Source organism: Colius striatus, chromosome 12, assembly GCF_028858725.1.
Source record: "Colius striatus isolate bColStr4 chromosome 12, bColStr4.1.hap1, whole genome shotgun sequence".
In the NCBI taxonomy this organism is placed as follows: Eukaryota; Metazoa; Chordata; class Aves; order Coliiformes; family Coliidae; genus Colius; species Colius striatus.
In genome coordinates this window covers 27,161,697-27,179,532 of record NC_084770.1, presented here as the reverse complement: position 1 = coordinate 27,179,532, position 17,836 = coordinate 27,161,697, and the positions used below count along the sequence as shown (strand labels likewise).

The 17,836-nt window shown below is 48.0% G+C and overlaps 1 protein-coding gene across 1 annotated transcript in view; it reads right to left on the bottom strand.

The window, feature by feature from the left end:
• Positions 1-17,836, bottom strand: part of GPC1 (glypican 1) — a 216,993-nt gene that overhangs the window by 26,448 nt on the left and 172,709 nt on the right. Inside the window, exon 3 of the mRNA XM_062006030.1 lies at positions 712-1,103. Coding sequence (XP_061862014.1) covers positions 712-1,103 — 392 coding nt within the window. The remainder of the gene's footprint in view (positions 1-711; positions 1,104-17,836) is intronic.

Below are 17,836 nucleotides of genomic sequence, written 5' to 3'. Positions count from 1 at the left end.
GGGTGACTTTCAACTTGTTTGTTTTATAAAACTAAAAGGTATCTGCTTGCTTTGGAACAAGAGCAGCTCTGCAGAGAGAGATGGGAGCTCACTAAACCTGTGAGCCAGCAATGTGCCCTGCTGAGGCCTCATCTGGAGTCCTGTGTCCAGTTCTGGGCTCCCCAGCTCAGGAGGGACAGGGAAGTGCTGGAGAGAGGCCAGTGCAGGGCCACCAAGATGATCAGGGGACTGGAGCATCTCTGATGAGGAAAGGCTGTGAGACCTGGGGCTGTGTAGCCTGGGGAAGAAAAGACTGAGGGGAGACCTTATCAGTGCTTATCAATACCTAAAAAGGAGCAGGGGTCAAGAGGTGGTGGGGGTGAGTGTCCTGTAGTGCCCAGTGACAAGACAAGAGGTAACAGGCACGAGCTGGGACACAGAAAGTCCTGCTGGAACATGAGAAGGAACTTCTTTGCTGTGAGCTGAGGGAGCCCTGGCCCAGGCTGCCCAGGGAGGGTGTGGAGGCTCCTTCTCAGGAGGTTCCCAAACCCACCTGGACACGTTCCTGTGCCCCCTGAGCCAGGGGAACCTGCTGGAGCAGGGGCTGAGGCTGGAGCAGCTCTGCAGAGCCCTTCCCACCCCCACCATGCTGTGGTTCTATAAGGAGAAATACCCTCCCTCTCCCCTAGAGCAGCAGTTGGCTGGCTGCTGCCAGTCTGAAGCCCAGCATACCTGAGACACCTTTCTGACCACGTCGCTGCCCACGAGGAAGCCCTGTGCGTAGGAGCGTGCCGCGATGAAGGCTCGGGTTGCCTTCACCTTCAGGTCCCTGGGGATTTCCCCAAAGGGTTTGTGCTGCTCTGCATGTTTCACCATGCAGTCCAGGTACTCATCTGTGATATGGTACTGGGGATTCAGCAGCTTGAAGAGCCTCTCCAGCAAGCGTGTCCAGAACTCGTTGAGAGCCTCTTCCAAGTTGATGTTGGAGCCGCGGTAGTAGCGGCGTAGCTCGCTGTACAAGTCCTTGAAGACCTTCATGTTTTGAGTGTACAGTTCTCCATACATGCTTGGAAAAGCATCATACAGGGCCTTTTCTGACTTGTTCAACAGATCCTGGAAATAACCTGGAGAGGAGAGAAAAAGGAGATGGTGATGCAGGGATCCCACGGGCAGCACAAGCAAACGGCCTGAGAAAAGACAAGGGCCCTAACAGACTTCTTCCCACCTTACCCACACTCACAAGCTTGAGCCCTAGTTGAGAAAACTGATGGAGGAACTGCCCCAGTGCCAGAGAACCATGGTCTAGGCCTCTCTGCCCCTTCTGGTTAGCCCCATTTAGAACAAAAATTGAGGCTCTTCTCTGAGGTGTCAGGTGCCATAGTGTTACTCATAGGCTTTCTTTACAGGAATCATCAACTGCACTGCTTACACATGCCATAACTTGCACAATTGTCAGCCTTGCAAGACACTCAGCCCTTAATCAAGAACCAGCTGCTTCTGGCATAAAAGTGGACACTTGTTAAACATCACTAGGAGACTTTGTGAACAGACAAGGGCACCCAGATGGTGCTCACGCAATGCAAGTCCTGTAATGGCTCCTGTTAGTCAGACTAGTGTTATCAGGAGTGCAGAGCCATGGTGAGATGGAGCAGGAGCACAGAGCCATGGTGAGATGGAGCAGGAGCACAGAGCCATGGTGAGATGGAGCAGGAGCACAGAGCCATGGTGAGATGGAGCAGGAGTACAGAGCCATGGTGAGATGGAGCAGGAGCACAGAGCCATGGTGAGATGGAGCAGGAGTGCAGAGCCATGGTGAGATACAGGAGTACAGAGCCATGGTAAGATGGAGCAGGAGTACAGAGCCACGATGAGATGGAGCAGGAGTGCAGAGCCATGGTGAGATGGAGCAGGAGCACAGAGCCATGGTGAGATACAGCAGGAGTACAGAGCCATGGTGAGATACATCAGGAGCACAGAGCCATGGTGAGATGGAGCAGGAGCGCAGAGCCATGGTGAGATACAGCAGGAGTACAGAGCCATGGTGAGATGGAGCAGGAGTACAGAGCCATGGTGAGATACAGGAGTACAGAGCCATGGTGAGATGGAGCAGGAGTACAGAGCCATGGTGAGATGGAGCAGGAGTACAGAGCCATGGTGAGATGGAGCAGGAGTACAGAGCCATGGTGAGATGGAGCAGGAGTACAGAACCATGGTGAGATGGAGCAGGAGCATAGAGCCATGGTGAGATGGAGCAGGAGTACAGAGCCATGGTGAGATGGAGCAGGAGCACAGAGCCATGGTGAGATGGAGCAGGAGCACAGAGCCATGGTGAGATGGAGCAGGAGTGCAGAGCCATGGTGAGATACAGGAGTACAGAGCCATGGTAAGATGGAGCAGGAGTACAGAGCCACGATGAGATGGAGCAGGAGTGCAGAGCCATGGTGAGATGGAGCAGGAGCACAGAGCCATGGTGAGATACAGCAGGAGTACAGAGCCATGGTGAGATACATCAGGAGCACAGAGCCATGGTGAGATGGAGCAGGAGCGCAGAGCCATGGTGAGATACAGCAGGAGTACAGAGCCATGGTGAGATGGAGCAGGAGTACAGAGCCATGGTGAGATACAGGAGTACAGAGCCATGGTGAGATGGAGCAGGAGTACAGAGCCATGGTGAGATGGAGCAGGAGTACAGAGCCATGGTGAGATGGAGCAGGAGTACAGAGCCATGGTGAGATGGAGCAGGAGTACAGAACCATGGTGAGATGGAGCAGGAGCATAGAGCCATGGTGAGATGGAGTAGAAGTGCAGAACCATGGTGAGATGGAGTAGAAGTGCAGAGCCATGGTGAGATACAGCAGGAGTGCACCAGTGCCGGTGCCAACCCTCCCCAGAGCCATCCCAGCAGCCCCAGTCACTGCAGGGTCTGGTTTGGAGGCACAGTCCCTAAAGCTCCTCAGCACTGCCACAGGAACAGGCAAGTCTTATGATGTGGTTACACACAGGGCTGTACTCTGGTGTTTTTCAACCAAGGCCAGTATTACCATGGTTGAGATTCTCACCCCATGTGCTTCTCTGCATCTGCATCCTGCCTTTGCTTAGGTATAAACAACTACATGGTTTTACACCCTAGGTCCAGCATCCACAGAAGTGACAGAAACATGACTCACTAGAGACTCCTCCCTTACCAACACCTTTAGGGATTTCCATCCCCCTGACTGCCAGCTACCTCCAGGCTCTCAGACACTGCCCAGTGGGCAGCTCATGGCAGGACCAGAGTCAGTCAATTTACTGACTTACAGAAGCAACTTTGAATCATCATTGAAGCCAGGGAGAGGAAAAGTGATTTAAATAATACTTCTCACTTCAATTACATTTGTACTTTTAAGACCCTTTTTGGAAGCAAACCTCATGAAATCTAAATCACTGCTTTTTTTTGGTGATGTATGATAAGGTCTAGTTGGAAGGAAACTGTTATTCAATTAAAATCAAACAGCATGTATTTAGGTATATAAATTACCTTCATTTGTGCTAGGCATATAAGAAAAGGAAGAAAAGCCCCTGAAAAATGCATATTGGATGTGTAAAGCTTTATTAAACAAGGTCTTTTTTTGAGGGCATGGCCTCACTTAAAGATCTCTACAATTTTTGAACCAGCAGAGCTCATTTCCATGAGTCTTGTTTGTAGCCACAGACTGTAAGGGCCATATGAGCTTTCCTACACACATAATCTCTCCTTGGGTTCTCAGACTTGAATGAAGCTCTAACTCAACGAGCAGCGAATGAAAGCACCCTCTGCATCTGCACCCCAGGCTCCTGATGTCCAAACTCCCTGTGGCATCTTAAACTGATCCTGAGCATCAATAACCTGCCTTTCTCCAGCCACAGTCATGTCCTGCTTAATGGCTTACAATTTAAGTGCTTTGCAAAGCTGTTGAGCAAACTAGGCCTTAGCTGAAGCTTGGTTTAATCACTTAGGCAGAGAACAAAAGCATGTTGAATAAAAAACTGTGGCTTCAAGTGTACTTTTGGCAGAAAGTTCTTCCTATTCAACCTGACCTGGCTGCTGGCACTTCTGTATCTCCAAATATTTGTACTGGGATCCTTCCACCTCTCAAATGGCTGATCTGCTTATGTTTCCTCATCTTCCCTGTTAAAACCAGACTTCTTCCTACAGACACCAGTGTGTTGCCAGAGGGCTCTCGGGGCACTTCAGCCTCCTATAAAATTACCTTGTTCCTGGGTTCCTAAGATGAAAAAACAAAGTCAAAAGCTGATTTCATCAAGTACTTTGCTAAAGGGCCTCAGTTTAATAAGAAGAGATGCCTGCAGCACATGCTGCCTTAACACAGCTGATCAAAGCCTCTCCTGTTGGAACCTCAGGCCAAAGGGTGACTTGATCCCTGCCCGCTCTCCAGGTCTCAACTCTTACTCCCCTGTCTCAGCTGCCAGCAAGAAGCTCTCTGCCAAGGTAAGACATGCTTTCTGCAAAGCCTGGGGCCTCTCATCCCAGCCCAAGAGTCCTGTTGGGTCTGCATCTCCTGCCACTCAAACAGCTGAGCCACTGCTAGTCCCAAAGACAGCAGCACATGGCACTTCGTTCTTGTGACAAAATTATTGCTGTGAGCTGCAAGGGTGCTAACAGAGAGCTCTCCTTTTAACCAGAAGGCCTCATCTACACTGAGGAACTACAATATGTAATTAAACCCTGGCAGGGGTTAGTGGCACATACACAGCACCCATCCTGGCAATCCTGATTCATCAGTCTCTACACAGACCGTCCCACTGCTGCAAAGCGCTCGAGATGCAGCCGTCTGCATCGTGGAGGTACATCCCCTCTTCCAGCCACGGCTCTGTCCCCAGCCCTGCATGTGTGTGCACACCCTTCTCAGAAATTTTGGCTACTCTACTCACAGGTGAGAGGCTGCCAGAGGAGGATTTGCTGTTTGGGAGCTTCTCATGCAGCACTTCTGCTGTAACACCGCAGGTGAGCCTGGGCTGAGCAGCTCACAGTGGGGAGAGCCCACACCAGGGCTGCCACAGCCCCCAGCTCCCAGCCTGCCCCTGGAACTGCTGGGAGCTGCCTCAGGGCTGATCCTGCTGCAGCATCACCATTTCTTGGGTCACCTTCCCCTGCATCATCCCCTGACAGGACTCACAAGCCAAACTGACAAGTGCCAGGCAGCTGATTTGTCCTGGCAGGACACTTTGCTGGGTCTGAATAACCAGAGGTGGCTTCATTTTTCTGTGGCCACAGTCTTCCTAGCTGTACAATGAACAGAAATGGCACTCACCTCCAACAGACACGAACTGCAAAGCTTCTCTGATGCTGATGAGCTACCTAAAAGCTCCTCCTTATGTTAAAGTATCACTCCAAGCCCTGCTGGTTACTCCTTCACAACTCAGTTGAACTGAGCTCCAACTCCCTTTCTTGTATAATCAGTGTTCTTTTCTCTGTGACAAGTGCCACTAATGGAACAAATTGCTCCAGGTACAACATGCAGCTTGGCACTCAGCATCAGGAGGAAGAAAACACCAACAAGTGCAGCCTGATTTGTCAGTTCAAGGTAAAATGCCTTTCTTTGCATTGCTACAGGAGAAACAAGTTGTATATCTTTCTGTCAAGAAACTGGAAACTGCTCTTGAAAAAGTCCAAGCTAATTAAGAGTTGATGAACTGTTACTTCTAACCAAAGGGAGAGAATACCAATTACAGTCAACTCAGTTGTGGCTGGTTCTCACAAAGTTCTTCTACATTTCACACACTGGGGGAAAAAAAAATCCACATTATCTGGGGAAAATTAATTAGCAATTAAGTCTAAATGTGTTTGTGATGAATGGCTGACCTGGCAGGGGATTTCAATGCCCATTTTGCAGCATTAGGAGGCACTAAGCAGTGGGGTTTGTCAAAAGGGATGCACAGAAGCTTGTGCTAACTGTCCTCAGCACACATCACTCATACACAGGTAGCTCTAATTAACACTGCACCTTCTCCTTAACACTCCCTGCCCACTGATATCCAACCTTTTCATGCATTTAGATATGTGCCATAGATTAAGGGTATGTGGGGCCTTGGGATAAGACAACTTGTGGCATCTGTCCTTGATTCCAGACAGCAGCAGTTCTTTATTTGAGGGGAAGCAGCCCATTATCTGTAGCCAGGGTGGGTGGGGGACCCTCAGGTAACTGGGGTGGTTGGAAACCTCTAATAATACAGCTGCCTTGCTATAAGACCTTAAAAATAACCAGCCACTGGGTCCTTTTGGATACTAACTTCCACTTGGCCCATGACTGTTGGGTCTGTCCTGGTTCCCAAAGGATGCTCAGATAGGGCATGAGCACACAGTCCTGGACATGACACATGTCCTGGTCACATGCTGGACACATACTCAAGAGCCTTGAGCTCTGCTGACACCACGTTCTCCAGGCCAGCAGCAACAGGTTCCATCTATGGCTGTGTTCATGCACCACAGCACATGGCTTTCTTAGCATTGTGACTGGCAGGGATGGAGGTAAAAGGCTCATGAGAGGCTAGTGCTGGAGCTAGAAAGCCCTTCTGGCTCCAGAAGTCATCTGCAGTCCCATCCCTGGAAGCAGGTACACAATCAGCTGAGGTGGCTCTGCAGAGGATCCCTCTGAAGTGATGCATTGGCTCCCACTTGAGTCACAAGAAAGCAGTCATGCATTTGCTGTATTTCCAGCCTCAGAGAGTTTACCATGGAGGTGTACTAGCCAGAAACACCTTCCTGGGAGTCACCTGCTAAATCTATGACTGGGCTTCCCTGCTTTCACAAAGTTTCCTCAAGGAGCCATTGAGCAAGTGTGTGCCAGGTAAGGGCTTCTCAGCACTGCAAGGCCCAGCCACTGCCTTTTTAACAGCACTAATTCAGACCAAGACTCATTTTTCCCTGGGCCAATGAAAGCCACAGTTCTTCCATCAAGGCTGTTCCTATGTAAAACATCACCTTTCACACTCTTGCTGCAGAAGTATTTGAAAGAAAAAGGAAATGGGAGGCTGTTTCTTACTCTTGCCTCTCACTCCCAGGCTCAGAAACAAGACAACTGGCTTTGCTCAAATGAAGCTTGCCTTCTGGCAGAAGCAAGGTCTGCAAACCTTCTGCCTCAAATATGAACATGCCAGAAAGTTATGAGCAAAGAAATGAAAGGTTTTTACAACTGAGACAATTCTGCACACCCTTGGCTGCTGTTTCCCTTTGCTGATGGAGTGACCAAAAGTTACTTCTCAGAGAATTAAGTTTTCAACCAAAATCTATAACCTTTGCATTCAAGAGAAATTGGAAATCCCCACCCATTCCCCACTTCACAGCTTCCCAGTGTTCACAGATCATATTTTCACAGTTTCCACCCTTTCACAACTCTGGATTCCAATTGGGAAGCTGTGAAAAGCAAGGCAGGGATTGGTGGTTTCTCACAGGAGACACAAAGCTTTGAGCTCCCCCTGCCTCAGCCTCCCCCAGCACCACACACTTGATGCATGCTCCTTGATACCATTTGATCACTCAACATCTGGAACACACTAATATAATGATGGGATGGGAATGAATGTAGGAGAGAATGAAGAAGTCACTGAAGTAAGACTATCCCAATGCCCTTTGGGCATGTAGCAGATCAGGCCTTCTTCAAAACACAATGAGATTTAAGGCACAGTAGAACAGAAGGTGAGAACTGGAGAAAGGTGGCTGAATTGCTTTTGATCTGGATATTATTAAAGCCTTAAGCTGGAAACTGCAGTACAAAAAGTCTTAAACACAACTGGAAAAAGTAGCACTGGATCAGAGGAGATGAGGGAGGAAACCACATTGCCCAGACAATGCCTTTAATTCCTAAATCAGGTTTTAACAAGAAATCTGGTCCTAAAGGCAGGTTTAACACTGGGGGATTGGATTTGGTGAAGACTCTGGGCTACCACCTCTACATACATCTGGAAGTCATTCATAAGAGCAGGAAAAAGGCATCAGAGTACAGAGCTTCAGGAGGAAATCCATGGCAGGTAATACTTCCAACCCTTCACTTTGCCTTGGAGCAGCACCCAGGGCTCTGCCCTGCCTCTGCCTCCCAGCTCTGAGCTTTCCTTCTTTCTTTCTTAATACATGAGCAGACAGGACAGCAAAACCCAATTTTGCTTATGCTTCCAAGAAGCCTGGAGTAGTCCCTGCAGGAATTCCCAGTGACTTGTTGCTGCAGCCATGTGTTGCAGCCCTGCTCCACAGCTACTAAAGTGTTCTCATGCAAACACTACATAAGTTTTTCAGCAATGGGCCAAGATGGAAACTTTTCTGCTGGCTAGACAGCTTTGCATGGCAAACTAGGTTTGTGGCCCAAAGGTCTTCCAGTGCAGCCATAAGCTGCCCGGGAGAGTCAGAGGTGGGGGCAGAAATGTGAGGAGGAAGGAGTATCAAACAGTGTTATTGTAATAGCTCAAGTTGGAGCAAGAACAGGAGCCTGAGGTGGGATCCACACAGGGCCAGAGCTGTGGAGTGTCTCTGGAGGGACACAAAAGGAAACATGTTCACTATTAACATTGCTATCACGTTTCAAGAAGACTGGACTAAGAACAGCAGAGAAAACCAAGCTGACTCTGTGGTGTCCTGAACACCAGTAGAAGCAGGCAAAGGAACAGCATGGGGACCTCTATTGCAGCTCTGTCAGTCTGAGGCACAGCATTTTCCTGGGCTGAGTTCCCATTTTATACACTGCTGCACACCCCAGTACCAATTTGCTTCTCCAGTTGGTTTTAACGTTGTCCTTGCAGTCAAACTACCACTAGAGGAGAATAATTCAGCAACAGATTTAAGTCATTAAGCCCCAAATCTAATGCACTCATGTCTGTTTGGTTCACTTCAGCAAGTATGGTGATATTTTATTCATAAAACTGTTATTACTCATTATTGATTTAAGTGCTACCCCTGGCTGTGCTGAAGAGATCAACCAGCAGCAGTGATGTGCTCTCATTTGTACCTTAGCTGGGTGCTGCCAAAGGAAACAACCACTATGAGACCAAGTGGCTTAGGCTCCACATGCAAGCAGACCTGCCTGGGGCCATTCTGATGGTGTTTTCCTTGGGAGATACACCTCTCCTCAGGGTTTCACACTCCTGGGAAACAGCTGCTCTTGTGTGACTGCTTCCTCAGTCCTGATGCAGCACCTCCCTGTGTATTCTGGATCACAGAATGAATCATAGACTCACTACAGCTGGAAAACACCTTGAAGATCATCGAGTCCAACCACCCACCTCACACTGCCAAGCCCATCACTAAACTAAACCATGTCCCTCAGCACCTCAGCTACATGGCTTTGCAATATCTCCAGGGATGGGGACTCCACCATCTCCCTGGGCAGCCCCTTCCAATGCTTAATAACCCTCTTGGTAAGAAAAAGCTCTTCCTAATGCCCAAGCTAAACCTTCCCTGGCACAACCTGAGCCCATTTCCTCGTCCTCTCATGCATTACTAGAGAGATCAATCCCCACCTCACTATAACTCCCTTCAGATTTTCCAGGTCAATGAGACAAGTGCCAGCTGTGCCCTGCAACCATCTGATTTAGGACTCTCCTGAGCCTACTTAGTGCCCAGGACCAGAGCAGTTAGACACTTTGCTCTCTCTGCTCCTACTGGGCTGAGAGACCTGGGGCTGTTCAGCCTGTAGAAGACTGAGAGAGGACTTTATCAATGTTTATAAATACCTAAAGGGCAAGTGTCAAGAGGATGGGGGACAGTCTTCTCTTCTGTGGTTAAGAGGACAAGGGGTAATGGGCACAAGCTGGAACACAGGGAGTTCTACTTGAACACTAGGAGAAGCTTCTTTGCTGTTCAGGTGAGGGAGCCCTGGCAAGTCTCTTCAGCAAATCCTTCATCTAATAATTCCTTTACTAATTTCCATCTCAAGGCACACATGCAAACACCTCTGAAGTCCTGCAAGATGAGATGAGTCACTACAACAGACACACCACAAGCAAGAGTGAAAGCAGGGGACAATACTGGATTTGCCCTAATCTCTACAATAGCTGACCTTAGGTAAAAGATGGCCTACCTTAAACTTGTTTTAGACAGGGATGTACATCAGACAGCTGGTTGCTTTTGTTAGGGGGGGGGAAAAAGGACCCTTTTGAGAAAACAAAGAAACTTCTTGCTAAAACAAGAAGTAGCATCTATTGCATGAAAAGCAGCTTTGGAACATGGCTCGTGAGAGACCCAGGGGGAAGCACTGCCAGTCACTGCCCCACAGATAGGGCATTTTTTTCCTGCCAAGGCTTGCATAGCATCTTTGTACTTGGTTGATTTGGTTTTATCTAAGGCAAGCAGGGCTGGGCCCAGCTATCAAAATGAGAGAATGGAGGAGGATCACAGAATGGTGGGGGTTGGAAGGGACCTTTAGAGATCATCCAGTCCACCCCCCTTGCCAAAGCAGGTCTCACCTAGAGGAGGGGGAATAGGAACACATCCAGGTGGGTTTGGGAACCTCCCAGGAAGGAGCCTCCACACCCTGCCTGGGCAGCCTGGGCCAGGGCTCCCTCACCTCAGCACTCAAAGAGTTTTTCCTTCTGTTTAAATGCAACTTTTTGTGTTCCAGCTTCTGTGCATTACCCCTTGTTACCAGGATGTTCCCTGGTTTCAAAGTTTCCCAGAGGGAAGAGGTGACCCTTACCAAAGGAACAGTGGGAAAAGGGATACTGTGCTGGTCCTCCTGGTGAGCACCATCCCACTACTGTGGGCCCAAGGAAAGCTGCCAAAGGTGACAGTGACAAGAGAGGGGTGTCATGAGCACAGCCTCTGAGACCTTCCCCAGCCCCAGTGGCAGCTCTCTACAGAACACTGCTAGTGAGGCAACCACTGTAGACTTTGCTGATCCTGGTGCCCTCTGCATTACCTTCCTAATGGCCTCCAAAACCAGATCTGTGCAAACCTTCAGAGACCTCTGAGTTCAAGTTCATACAACAACTTTGCAAAGACAAGAGTCACTTGAGGCTGGAGGGCAAAGAAGACTAAACAGTCTACACGACTAGAAGGACTTTAAAGCAGAGCCTGCAGTGCTAACAGGAGCCAGCATTCCCATGCTGGAGCATCCAAACCCTTCTGCCTGGTGGATAAACAGCAAGGAGGGAGCAGGAGCCCGCTCAGAGGGTGACCCCAGGAGCCCAACAACACCCTCACAGCCCCCAGGATATGAGATGCCACAGGATGTACCACAGCTGACACTCCAACCATTTGCCTGGGCATCTCCTCTGCTGTGCAGGCTTGGCATGCCCATATGAGGGAGCCTGTTGCAGTGAAGGGCTGGGGCAGGAGGAGGGCTGCTGGGCAGCCTGCCAGCCACCCTGGGAGCGAGCGCACGTGTGCTGGCTGTGCGATGTGCTCCAAAGGTTGGAGTGATTGAGCTGGAGGCAGCTATTAAGGTGTGCCAAGGGCTGGGTGTGCAAGGACAAGGTCAAACAGCCTCCTGTGGTGCATGAGAGCAGAGAGCCCCTTGCACAGGCATGGCTGGCAGTATCACAGCATTGCATGCAGCCGTGGCTCGGTGTCCACGCCTGAGACTGAAAGACAAGCTGCACACGGGCCAGACCTTTCACATGCTTTGATCAGACCTGGGCCTCCATCAGATTTCAGCCTTTCATGTACACCTCTTAAAATTCCTTTGGCACAGAGACATGTGTCTTCTCTGGATGTTTCCATCTGGAGTTATACTGGGTCCTTCTGAAGCAACAGAGTCTGGAGTTGCAGGTGAGCATGCAACCCTAGAGGCAAGGCAACGCTGCTTACTTAGGAAAGGCATTAACAACAGGATGAGGGATGATCTCAGCCCTAAAAACCCACCCAATAAAAGGTTTCCTGGTCAAAACTCGATGTTTAGAGTCACTGCTGGTCACCAGGTTCCATGAACTTGCCTTTCTGAGCTCAGGTATGCTTTGGGTTCTTGCAATGTGTCCCACAGGGGATGATTTCTTCTGAGGAAAGCTATGTTCCCTGGTTTTAAATCTCTACAGTACAACAGCCACAATAACTACAGTATACTCACTCCTTATTTGCCATCTCTAAGTGCATGACAGATCTCTATCATTCCTCTGTGCCTTACTTACAAAAAAGCCCCCATGTTCTTTCATTATCTTTGCTGTCACCCTTCTCCCCAGCACAGGCTCCTTCCACCAGTGCATCAAGCTGAGAAAGCTCCTGTGGTCTGCCTGCTGAAGAACAGAGCTGTGCTGCAAGGTCCTGCTGTGAGGAAACATGCCCTAGGCTGACAGCCCTTGCAGATGGGATTTGGTCTGTTTGCATCCAGGCTGGGATAAGCAAATACAAGAACTGTGAATCTTATTTTCCCCACGTGTGTTCCTGGGATCTGAGCTGGCAAGGGATTTTAATCACAGCTCCTTCTAAATATATCTGTGCTACAACTACAGACTTGCAGCAAACAATCAAGTGCAAGTATTGCCCCAGCAGGCTCTTATCAAACAGACTTCACCACTCTGGGAGATAAGGGCTGGGAAGGCATGTGAGTGGGATTCATCAGGCAGGAGTCAAGTCTGGGCTGGTGGCTTTACTCCTCACTTCAGGAAGAAAAGGCATCTCCCTCTTTAGCATGAGCAGAGCTCCTCTTTAGAGTTGCTCCTCACTCTCTGTGGACTGTAGTAGGAGCTGGGGTAACTAAGCTAGAGTAGGCTGAACTTTGGGGTAAATTACCTTTTGTGAGATGAATTCCACTCCCATTTTCTTCCTCTAAGGAATCCTGCATTTAAAGGCAAACCAACAAGCATCATACTATCACTGACAGGAACATGGGAGGTGCTAAAAGCAACTGCTAATACTGCCTGTTCCTTTCCAGGTTTGTTCAAGGAAGACCTGAAGGGCTTGATTTCTCTAACAGTAAAATAAACTCAGAAGGGTCTTACCATACTGAGGGTTGCTGGCAGTTTTAAAGGGTGTGATGTACACCCTGGATAAAGGCACAGCACATACTTACACAGCAGAGGTATTTTTCACTCCAGAACAAGAAAGTGTTCCTTTCCTCCAGCTGAAATAAACAGCTGGTGATGCAGAGCTGAGCACTCCCAGCTGCAGATAAAAGGGGATGGCCAAGGTAACTTCCCCACACCCCAGCTGCACGTCCACAGCACTGGGCTGGTGACAAACTGCAGAGACATGGCAGGAGTCACAGAAGCTCCAGATCCGCTCAGGAGCTGCCCCAGCAGGTTGTCCCTCTTCCAGCAATACCTTCCTCATCAGAGTTCAACCTTCTGCCCCTTTCAGTGAGTGCCAGAGAGCTGCCACTTCACAGGTTAACCTGCCAGAGCACAGCACCTCAGCCTCCTTCCCTTGCCTCCAGTGCTCTCTGCTGAAGGTTGAAGATAATGAAGCCTTTATAGCTTTCAATACATATCATCTAACTTCTTCCTTATGCCATTATCAGGAACCAATTTGTCACTGAGGCTGGCTCTTTACTGTAACATAGTAACTGAGAAAAACACCAGTGAATGATTATATCTTCAGAATTAAATGGACTTCATTGCCTCTGCAAAAGAAAGAGGAAAACCCCTCAATGGTTTGTGCCTGTCTTTGACACTTTCCATGTTCAAAGAGGGCTCAAGTATCCTCACTGCCCAGCTTTCAAGATCAAAACTCCTCTTCAAAAGCTGTAGGCTTCATACTGTGGCAGTGGGACAGAACCAACCACAGCTTCTTCACCTTTTCCTTAGTGTTGTCCCCCACTCAAAAGAGGCTCTAGGCATGCTACTGATTGTTGGGTTAGTTACATCATTTGAACCTATGTTTGCCACTGCATTTTTGCAGTAGAAAGTACTTAAGACACATGCTCCTTGGATATCTAAGCATCCAGAGTATCTGACACGTGGGGCTTCCCAAAGGAACAAGGAGGACAGAAATCACCAGCTGTGGGGATAATATTCTAGGCAGGCACAGTTCCCATCTTATTACTGCAGGGGTGTAGCTAAATCTGCATAAAGCTCTTAATCCTAGTTTTCCCTCTTTCAATGCCATCAGAAAACAACTTGTCTCTCTGTAAAAATGCTTTGCTTATGACAAATAAGCACAGAACCAGTATGGAAAGGAGAAAGAGGTAAAATCACAGAATCATTTTGCTGGGAAAAGACTTTTAAGATCATCAAATCCAGCCAATCACCTCACACTGCCAAACCCATCACTAAACCATAGCCCTCAGCACCTTACCTATGCAGCTTTTGAGTATCTCCAGGGATGGTGACTCCATCACCTCCCTGGGCAGCCTGTGCCAGCGTTCCAGGGCAGAGAGCCACTGGTAACAGGCAACCTAAAGTATGCAAGATGAATGTGTATCTGACAAGAGGGAGTGGAAGGAACATACACATACACAATCATATGCATGCCTTATTCAAATAGTAAGGCAAATTAATATCAATAACTACTTTAATATAGCTGAAATACAGAGGTATTATATACAGCTATCCTAAAACAATAGTATGGCATTACAACACACTTGCAGGAATGAGGAAAGGCCAGAAGGATGGTGGGCACAGCACTTCCTCAGCCCTTCAGTGCATGAGGATTATACCAGGTACATCTTTCCCCACAGGCCAGAGAAGTGAGTCCTCTTCCTAAATTTTGGTTGCCTGCTTCAAATAAAGCCAATGTTATCCATTGTTATGGAAAAGGCATTCATGTTCCCTGCCAGATGTTACAATGATAAAGCCAGGAGTAAATGTTAGCATCCCTCTCATCTGATGGCACTGTTAACGTTTCACCTCACCCAATGATAACAACTTAATCCTGAGCATCCTTCAATTACTGTCCTAAAATGTCACAAAGTTACAAAGAGAGAATTAACTTACTTACTTTTTAACAAAAAGACCCCAAACAACAAACTTTTCTACTCTCAAAGGTTGCTGAGCATACACTGTCCTGTAGCCGTGCTGAGATAAAGCCAGAGTGAGCCTGTGTGAGCCTGGTTTGGCTGGACCCCACTGGTGAACCCCATGTAGTGCTGGCTCTAGCCAAGGAGATGTGGTTGATCACTCAGGGACTGTTAGATCACAGAAGACTAAACAAGTAGAAAGACTCCATTCAGCCCTGCTGTGTCTTCTGAATGGGTGGATGAAAACACGGCACCAGACAGGAGGTGCAACAGCTCAAGCAGCCTAAGCTTTGGCTTGGTGTTAAAAGCCCTGTGAAGAGGATTAGTTCCAATCTAGAAGAAATCAAAATACTGAGACACCACAAGCTATGGACACCTAATTTACAGCTGTACCACTACTGAATCACTATTGGGTGATGTTAGTGCATTTCATTGAGAGTCACAAAAGACCTTGTCCACTACCTAGATCTTCTGTCTGGTCTTTCAGATGGTCTTCTTCTGTCTGAATAGATCTTCTAATGGACATAAACATACCTTGTTTGTGGACTACACAAGTTACACATTACTGGTTTGATCTATTAATTGTGTACAAGTGTTGAAGATAAAATCATGTTGTGACTGTGACCAGCACAGAAAATCTGCCACAGAATCTATTTGCCTTGGAAAGTTGTGTGACACAGGAAGCTGCTGTTCCCTCCTAACTATGGCTTGGAAACCTCAGCTGCTAACTTACACTGTTTTCACATGGGACCCAGTAGCTGAGTGCATGTTCCCAGTCCAACAACTTGCCTAAATCCCTGTGGAGAGTCACACAGGCTACACCTGACAGGGGTGAAGCAGCAATCTATAGACACGTGGCCAGTGTCACTTCTGCACCCTCCACCTTCATTTTGTATGAACAAAACAGACAGAAGGCATCAGCATTTTCACTGGTCCATGTGACTTCACTTGGTGCAAGCACTGCAAACCTCAGTGATGATGAACACAATACAGTCCTTATTTAGTAAAGTAAAGCAAAGGGGTGTCTCACTCCTCCTGATCCAACGTGCTTCCCTCAGCCAGAGCTGACTAACAGACAACCAGTCACCTCCAAAGTATTTGCAGACATTTAAACCTCCTCAGAACCTCATCTGGAGGAAAGGAGAGTTTTGAAAGCTTGGGAAAAGAGTCAGTGAGATACTGAGGAACGTCTCTTATCTCCCATCCTCACAAAGCTCACTCTAAGGTGTATGTATAATACATGGATTTATAACGTACATAAATCAAACAGAAACCACTTTAGAATCTGCAAGCCTTACAAAAGCTTGGAAGACAACCTGCTGGGGTGCCTTGTGCCTCTCAGAACCAGCAGCTGGATACATCAATGTCTGCAAACATCTGCACGTGCCACGGGCTGTCATCACGCTTACGGAATGGAGATCAGAAACGCGTGGTACAGAGAACACGAGCTGAGAGCTGGGATGTCAACCACACTCTGACTGCAGCCATGCTTAGGGGGGGAAAGAAAAGAAGAGAGGAAACTACATGTGCTCCTTTTTAAAACCTACTTTCCAACAAGTGAAAAAGGGCTCTGGTTACCCTGAGATGCTGGCACTCTCCCCCTGCCCGAGTTGGGGTTTCTGCTGCTTTGGAAGCACCTCTGGCTCAGGTCCAAGTTTGAAGGATGGGAGATATGGCTGGTTGTTAAAAGCATGGGCTTGTTTCCACTTGAGCCAACTGAAAACTTCCCCCTCCCTCCTCTTTTCTTCTTCCTGTCAGATTTCATCCCAAGTACAGTGAACAGTACACTGATTGCATCAGTGAATTGGACAAGACAAATTCTGACCTCTTTAAAATGTCCTCCCATGAAATTGGATTGAAATCCTCATTAAACAGCTAATTTATGAGGGTGCACAGAGATGCTGACAAGCAGATGTCATTCATCTTTTTCTTGTACCACAAATCCTTGGGGAGATCAGAGAAAGCTCAGATCTGGCAGGAGATTTAGAGCAGACAAAAGGAAATACTATTTCAAACAGCCAAGTAATGGAAAAGCTCACTCCTGTTACAAAACTCCTGGATGCTGAAAACTAAACCAGAGTCAAAGGATGAGCAAATGAGAAGCAGGAAAGTCCATTTGGTGGACATGAAACAAATGAACAACATATCCAGAGAAGCAGAGGAACTGCAAAACATCCACAGGGCAGAAGGCACAAACCCCAGCTTTGGTGCTGCTTCTATAAGCAAAGGCCTCCCTAAACCAGAGTCCTCTTCTTGATGCAAATCCCCTTCTGTGACCCTGTTGTGCCTAAATGGATCCCCAGGGATCTTCCACACCTCAGAAGCTCAGCTGACTAACTTAATGAGGAGAACAATTTCCCTGTCTCCTGTTAATAGCACTAGATGATGATGTGCAGATGTGCCTTCTGAAGGTGAGCTCAGCCTGGGTGAAGCAGACCACTCCATAAGCCAACTCATTACCAGTTTGTTCAGGTGACACAACCTTTTTGTTACAAACACACTAGTGAGTGAGACCTGAGCATTTCCTCTGGGTGTAAATAGATCCAAGTAAACACACCAGATGTCTTACACTATCACTGCAACAAGAACAATAAATGCAGCTTGCTGTCAGCCCTGCCTGAGCAGTACCTTCATCAGGGCTTCTTGGTACAGAACCTATCCTACATCCTGACTTTTCCATGGCTGTTATGGTGGTGGGTAATGCAACAATTCACCTTTGGTTCCCTTAGGATGCTCCAACTGGGTTCAGACTGATGGCCCACCCAGCTGCTTCAGCCAAAGTCCACTTGAAACCTTCTGACTATAGTCATAGAAATTTCTGGTGTGCTCAGGAAGAAAACACAAGTGGCCAAGGGATGTACATTTCCCAGAGAAACATACCCAAGGAAGCCAGTTTGTGTCTGAAGGAACCAGTTTTGGGTTAAGTCACGTGAGCTTTTCAAAAGGAGGTAAGTACTTCTCTGGGCAGTTTACACAGGACAAAGTGAACCAAAAGACTTCTT